The sequence below is a fragment of the Glycine soja genome, chromosome 8 (genome assembly GCF_004193775.1).
Source record: "Glycine soja cultivar W05 chromosome 8, ASM419377v2, whole genome shotgun sequence".
Classification (NCBI taxonomy): Eukaryota; Viridiplantae; Streptophyta; class Magnoliopsida; order Fabales; family Fabaceae; genus Glycine; species Glycine soja.
This window is the reverse complement of record NC_041009.1, coordinates 17,069,347-17,076,845: the sequence shown is the minus strand read 5'-3', so window position 1 is coordinate 17,076,845 and position 7,499 is coordinate 17,069,347. Positions and strand designations below refer to the sequence as shown.

General features: G+C 33.8%; 1 protein-coding gene across 4 annotated transcripts; it reads right to left on the bottom strand.

The window, feature by feature from the left end:
* Window positions 1-779: 779 nt before the first annotated feature.
* On the bottom strand, window positions 780-7,491 carry LOC114422437 (WD repeat-containing protein 43-like). Of its 4 annotated transcripts, none has more exons than XM_028388782.1 (13): window positions 7,371-7,491; window positions 6,844-7,006; window positions 6,135-6,239; window positions 5,922-6,031; window positions 4,470-4,624; window positions 4,290-4,378; window positions 3,676-4,204; window positions 3,279-3,365; window positions 2,600-2,841; window positions 2,414-2,496; window positions 1,942-2,053; window positions 1,217-1,291; window positions 780-1,149 (listed from the first exon to the last, which is right to left on the bottom strand). In XM_028388782.1, exons 2-13 carry the CDS (start codon window positions 6,934-6,936, stop codon window positions 961-963), a joined length of 1,869 nt encoding a protein of 622 aa, XP_028244583.1. In that variant the 5' UTR covers window positions 6,937-7,006; window positions 7,371-7,491; the 3' UTR covers window positions 780-960. The 4 variants fall into 4 exon arrangements, with proteins under 4 accessions (XP_028244583.1, XP_028244582.1, XP_028244584.1 ...); XM_028388781.1 differs by having other exon boundaries at window positions 2,600-2,853; window positions 7,371-7,490; XM_028388783.1 differs by having other exon boundaries at window positions 780-1,131; window positions 2,600-2,853; window positions 7,371-7,488.
* Between the last annotated feature and the right edge of the window lie 8 nt (window positions 7,492-7,499).

Below are 7,499 nucleotides of genomic sequence, written 5' to 3'. Positions count from 1 at the left end.
GCCTTATGATCATATCAAATTTTGGCGGATTACGAATGATAGAGTACCAAGTAAAATGATTCATTTGTGAATAGTTTCATAAAGGATTGTTGTTAGTTAGATTTAGATTTTGGAAGGTGGCTTTTGAAAAGGTTTTCTGCACAAAAAGTTAGTGGAGCCATTGACCAAGGTTTTAAACTTCTGTTGTATTTGCGATTGTAGAGACTAAAAAAACGTATATGTTGTTGAAAATATAGATAAATGCAGTTTAGTTGTGGAGGATCTAAATTGCAATCTAAAATCATACTGACACGTGTACTAAAGAGTCTAATTCCTCCTGATAAAAAGAATCATACTGGTTTGTAAAGAAAAATTCAATAAATATTAAAATTGTTACTAATATTTTTCACAAAAAGTAAAATGCATTGTCAAACATATGTTAAATAAAAATGCTCAATTTAAAAATACTAAAAATAAATTCATCCTAGTGATTGAATGACATCACTAATCTTTACATTTTGAATACATATATTATTTATTCCAAAAATATTATTTTACATTGTACATACATATATTACATATATGATCACGTGACACGCGGAGATTTCTCATAATATATGTGGTGTTCTTTTGTTCTTGAGACTTCTCCTTTAGTGCATGCTTATTTCGGATTATTTATTTATTTATTTTTTTCAAAAGCTCTATAAAGACACTGAAAAAAAATATTATCTCAATATAAACTACTAACCTAAACAAGCTGAAAAATTATTGTCTTTATCATCGCTCGAACATACACAAAGTGGTAGTAAAAAAGTGAAAGACTAAACATTGGAATACTTGAGTGTGAAAGTGTTAGTTATATCAACATGGAGCTTCCAAGATATTGTAACGAATACATTAGACGCTGCCAACTCAATCACATGCATCATTGTCAATCACGTTATGACAAATTTTGAAAAGAACAAAAACACCATATCAATCTCACATATCTTCATTTGCATCAATGTATCTGGCAGCATGAAACTGTTCTTCTGGTTGTTGTTCATCTGTGTTATCTTCCATGGCATCATCAGATTCTTCATCATCATCAGTATCCTTATCCTCATAGATAACTGGCACCATTTCACCTTCATCTTCCTCCTCGTCAATAGCCTGTTCCAAAAGTAACCACTAATAAACACAAGTTGGTCACAGCTTCTGCTAACCAACCATTTGTAGACAGCAGAAAGTGGCTTACCCCTATGCGAAGCGTGTCTAAACAACTTGAGAGTTGGATGGCAGATTTAAAAGTGGAGACTCTAGACTCAATCAGCTGCACGCACGAAAAAAAAAATGAAAGAGATCAAATAATGAAAGAGCTATTGGTACAAACACGATCAATGGTTAAAGGTCCTTCAACAAGCATGTCATGTCTTCTACAAACTTTTCAAGAGATTTGTAGCTCCCATGTATTAAAAAATTGAATGCAATGCAGATTTACAAACTAAAAATTGAACGCAATGCAGAAAAGAGAAGTATGATGTTGATTGAATGATGATGCAAATTTCCAAACTAAAAATTGAAATAAAATTTCAGATGTATCTGGCGTAAGCTTGGATAATAGCCAATCCTTGCTTAACACCAAATGTAAAAGCTGATATATAACTTAACTCCACATTCCTGTTTCTACAAACAAGCTGAATCGTGTTTTGTTATTTTGTACAAATGCAGCTTTGAATATACAGCTTGCAAGCTGTCTCAAATCTCAATAAATCAACAAATATGTAGTGTAACAATAGTTTAGAAGTGCTCATCCTTCTTAATCTGTACAATGGCCATTTTGGTAATTCTGAAGCGAGAACAACCATGTTGCCTCTATTTTGCATTTACCTTGGTCGTATAATCTAATGGCTAGAATGGAAAGATAGTTTTAAACCCACTAGATTAAGTGCTTATTGAGTGGATTCAGCATACGGAACTCACTTGATACAAAGAGTTCAAAGCTTTTAATGAAGATTCCTGGGACATTATTCCGCTGGCATGCTGTAGAAGTAGACACTTCAACCATGGAAGAGCACATACCAAAATTGAACCCCTAAAACAAAAAGAAAGTAACATCTATTTAGAATTTATCCGGAGTCAATGCAAAATCTGATATAGCAAAGAAGTCATATTAACGATAACATAAGTTAAGTACATAAGGGGTTAATTATAATTGTTTGTTGATTGCTGTTCAAGCCACCATAGATGGACATTGGATACTATTTGGGTTAATGTGGTGTCAATTTTGTACCAACTTTTTTTTTATGTATGTTCTATTTCTGTCAAAACCACCATCTATTTGCCCATGCAGGAAATTTTAAATCAAGAAGTGGCCAATCATACAGAATACTCGTACCAAATAAGTTAACTGTATAACACAAACACTACATTTACCAGATAATTATGAGTTTACCTAGATTCAATAATAGATATGAGAGAGTATAGAAGTTTGAGGACGTTGGATGGGTTCAACTGTGCAATTGACTTTCTAATAACCTGCAAAAGGAGTTACATCATGTATAACATAAGAAACTGAGCAAGTGGACAATTTCCATTGAAATATACATAATGTTCAATAGAAATAGGAGAGAAAGAGAACCTTCTCATCTTGTGTAAACAAGCAATCTAGCAGAAGGGTGCGATCATCAGCATTTAATGCTTGCTTAAGCAAAACATGTACAGAGTCTGCACTTGGAGGCTTTGCTGGGACAGAAGATTCTTGCTCTGTATCACTCCTTGATTTGTTCCCATCCAGAACACTTAGACTAGCAAGTTTCTCTCCCATTGTTGGCTCGTTCAAATCATCATCAAGAAGGACTCCTTCTGCAGCCTCATGTTGATCTACATTAAATGCTAGTACAAAAAATACCAATCAATTCTTAAATATACTCAGATGGTGGTACCGTGGTAGTACTACTGCTCATCATGCCAAAGAGTAAACTTTACATGAACCAATACGTGAGTGATTTTAGTAAAACTATTAAACTTGAACATGAATTTAAGGAAATTAAATTGTCCTAGATATTAGCATGAATTTTGTGGTAAAAAAGATACTCTTTTTCAATCTTAGGATCGTTCAGATTTCTATAGCCTATATGTTCCGAATTTTTTCATGCAAATCATATCTACACCAAAAGAATAGGTACTTTACAAAATTCAGGAACAAACAGCCGTGAACAAATCTGTAATATCAATTTCAGTGGGAACATGGCCTAGAAAATGAGATCCAATAAAATGTTACTCATGTGACTAACAATTTAAAATATTATAGTTCTTACCTAAATCCACCTCGTTAGTTGTGGTTGGAAGATCAGGATCAGATGTTGCCTGTCTTTTCTTAGCTTTCTTAATTTCCATTGGTATTGCTGCTTCCAGTTCCAAGTCAGGGGGACATATATAGGAGTTTCAAAAGTTTAGAGAACATGTAGGCTCAAAAAACTAATAAAGAAAAAAAAATCCAAATTGAAAATTTGTAACATTTTATTCCATTTGGAATTTCATGAGCTTGTCAATCAACAATCTATGACAAACATCAACAGGAGCAGGAAAAGTATTTAAGATTTTGTAATCCCAGTAAAAGCAAAAAAAACAAAAAGAAAAGAAAGAATCACCTAGCATTTACTCAAAAGAAAGGAAAAAGGACAGTAAGAAAAGCTAAAAATGAGTTTATCAGACCTTTGCCAGAAGGACTGTCATGCTGCTGAACAGAATCAGTCTCATCTCCAACATATAATACTATATTCTCCCCTGAATTGCTAATATTTAAGATACTAAACTGTGGATGATCTACAGATCCATAAGTCACAAGAGCTTTCATCTGTTTATTTTCCTCTACTGGTTGTAATCTGGATGCAATAATCAAGGTGTGCCTTTTCTTTGAACTTACACCATTTTCCTTGTCTGTTTCAACTATTTTAGTCTCCGTAGTCAATTTAGTTGGCTGTATCTGATCTTTGGAGGAAGCACTCAAATTCCATACATAAGCTGAACCTCTACCAGTAACTGCCAAAACAACTACATCTTCTTTATTGCAACCACTGTGGCAGTCCAAAACTAATGGAGGATGTCTTATGGGAAGTGTAGGACCTCTACACAGATTTCCCGAATTTAAATCACACTTCCAAACTTGAAGATGTTTACCCTCAAAATCTGATGTAACTAAATTTTTGGCATCACTCGATATAGAAATGTGCTCTACATTTCCCTGTTGAGGAATAAAACTAAAATGTAATGATGCTTTTAACTTGTAAAGACAAATATTCATATCCAGAATAAGTAATGAAGATTACCAAATCATTAGGGAACTTCAGAATCTCTTCCCCAATTTCCCAGCTTATAACCCGTGGTCTAGAGCTGACAATAGCTAAATATTTTTCATCTGGAAAATAAGAAAAGAAACAAGTGTCGATTGTCATGCAATAAGATGAATGAATATGATGGACCAAGCTCCAGATGGAATTAGCATTCACCATTCGAGAAAGCCAGAGAAGTAATAGACTTTTTTGTGATTTTAAATTCCTTTAAAAGCTCTCCTGTTTCAGTATTAACCCCGTATGCTACCCCATTATGTCCAACAATGCGAAGAAGACGTCCCTTGTTTGCGAATGAGAGTCCACAAATCCCCCTGTATGATGACCAGAACAATGTATTACAGACTGACATTAATTATCATTTCAATCTCATATGAAAGCATAAAAATCAATATATGGATGTCCACATGCAATAATATTAAGGAAATTAATCGCTTTTCAATTTGAGATAGAAGTACATAATATGCGTATTAAATGTAGATTCATATACACCATAGACCAAAATAAACAAACAAATATTTATTTTATCCATACCCCAATGAACAACAATTTTATCCTACTAGGAGAGGTCAATTACATGATTACATGTCACCATTGGTCTCGGTAAAAAACCAAATTCTCAGGGATACTATTCACCATATTAAATTCCTCCAATGTCATTTTTGGTCTCTACTCCTTTTAATAGGGTGCAAAACCATGCAACAAAGTGCCTCCAATGTCCTTCTTTTCACCTGTCCAAAACTACTTCAACTGATATTTTGTCATCTTTTCCTCAATAGGTATCACATCAATATTTCTCCACATACAAACATTTTGTATTCTGTCATTTCTTCTATGACCACACATCTATCTTAACATATTCATTTAGGTTTTTCTTTGTTGTCCCTTTAAAGCCCAACATTCATCACCATAAAGCAGTAAGATAAAGCAATAAGCCAATGAACATATTCCAACAATATTTTTATAGCATTGACAGATACCCTCATTCACACACAGATGATCCAACAAAACCAATGTGTTACCAACATAAAGTTAATCAACAATGGCTTTTGTAAAATATACCATGCATAGAGATTAGGGGGAAGACAACCAAAAAGCACTGACTTGTATCGTTGTATGGATAATTTTACTTTGTTCTACAATATGACAATGTTTTGAGAATTTATAAACATATAGTTTTTTCATTAGAAAAAAGGTTACATTAAAGATTTGGTCCCTACACCTAACATTTTTTTTTTCATTTTAGTTCCTACATGAAAAAAAATCTACATTTTAGTCCCTCCATGAAAAAATTTGCCAAAGTTATAACATTTTAGATTTGGGCCCTATTCTTGATAATATTTTTCACTTTAGTTCCTATTTGACAAAAATTCACACTTCAATTTGGTCCCTACATTAAAAAAAACTACATTTTGGTCACTATACTTGACACGTCATTTTCATTTTGGTCCCTATATGAAAAGAAACTCTTACATCTTTATAACTTTGATAAATAGTAAGGACAAATTTCTAAATAATTTTTCATGTAGGTACTAAAAATAAACAGTGTCAGATAAGGGACAAAATTTATGATCTAACATAGTAAAAAAGAAAATGAAATTACAACAATACCCGGGATGGCTGGTAGTCAATTTTCTCTCACCAGTGGAAACATCAACAGCTAGAACGCTTCCATCGATTGTGCCAAGAGCTAATAAGCAAGTTCCCTGTTCTTTTCTACGCTAATTACAAAAGCATGCAATCCACGTCAGAGGGGAAAAAAGTCAGATTCCAGCATAAAAAAACACTAGTGATTAAAAAGATCTTCCTAAAAGCCCATACTACCTTTTTCCCAATGAAACTACATGCAATACAAGAATAACGAATATCATGATCTCCATCTGATGGCTTCCACTCTGCCAACAAATGTCCAGTGTTTGTGTTCCAAATCTGAAAATTATAGGATGACTTTTTGTTATCAACCTAACAGTCTCACACAAACCAGAGTAAGTATAATCATAGAATTCCATTATCCAACAAAACCTCATTAGCAGCTGCAATGGATGTTGATCATTTGATCATTGTTTTAGCTCACTGATGATTGAAAGTATGTCATTCATAAATCTTATCAGGTACCATTTAGCGAAATTGGTCTTATGAAAACATGAAGTGAAGGAGGAATTACTACATGGTCCAGGACCACCACATGTCTATGATCCCAATCAATCTTCACATGACATATAATTAATATTTTCAATTTAGAGAAAGAGTTGATAAAACTCGGTTACATTTCAAGTAGAGATTTGTTGGGACCATGGTGGTCTTGTACCATGTAATAATTTTTCAAAATGAAAACTAGTAGGGCATAAACTGCCAGAGTAAGAGTTAATTATGATCTAAGAGGACCATAAATTCAAAGTAAGAGTTACCAGTTATTCAAAACCATCCACAATTAGTGTCCCAAAGGGAACCATAGGCACTTATCCTCGAATAGTTCAGGTAAACTACTACCAAACGTTAGATGTAAGGAGGACGGGGAAAAAGGTTAATTTACCTTGGCCACCTCATTGGCAGACAGAATAGCCACATAATCCCCATTAGGAGTGAAAGCAGTGAGAACATGTTTCTTTAATTTGTCCTTCACCATCTCACTGAACCTTCTTCTTCCAAGTAGACAACTATGCAAAGGCACACAAACAGTAAAGCAGCAACGGCACCTAAATCAGACATAAAACCAGTCAGCACTAAGTAGAGATAACAACTTTGTAGCTATGTAAATCAATAGACCAACTGGGCCGCTCAATCTAGCATAACAAGCACAAATAACTGAAATTTCAGCTACCGGAACAAACTGGTGAAACAAAGGCAATAAAACAAAAAACTTCACAACTTCCACATTTCAAATCAATTTTTTTTTTCTTTTCAAAAGCAATGTTCACACACAACATATTAATAAACAAAGGGGTTTTAACTCTGAGGAGAACAGCATGGAATGAGGCAGAAGAACTTGAAGGAAATTTAATAAATAGAAAAAGAAAGAAGAGAAAGGTAAAGGATAAAAGATGAAAAAGAAAACCTAACCTAAACAAAACAGAAAAATATGAAAGGAAAACCGATCAAAGGAGAATGCTTCTGATATATGGCGTCTTCAGGCAGGAGGCTGCGGAGTGAACAACTTGAACTGAGGGAGAAAAAATGTTTTGGGCTTTG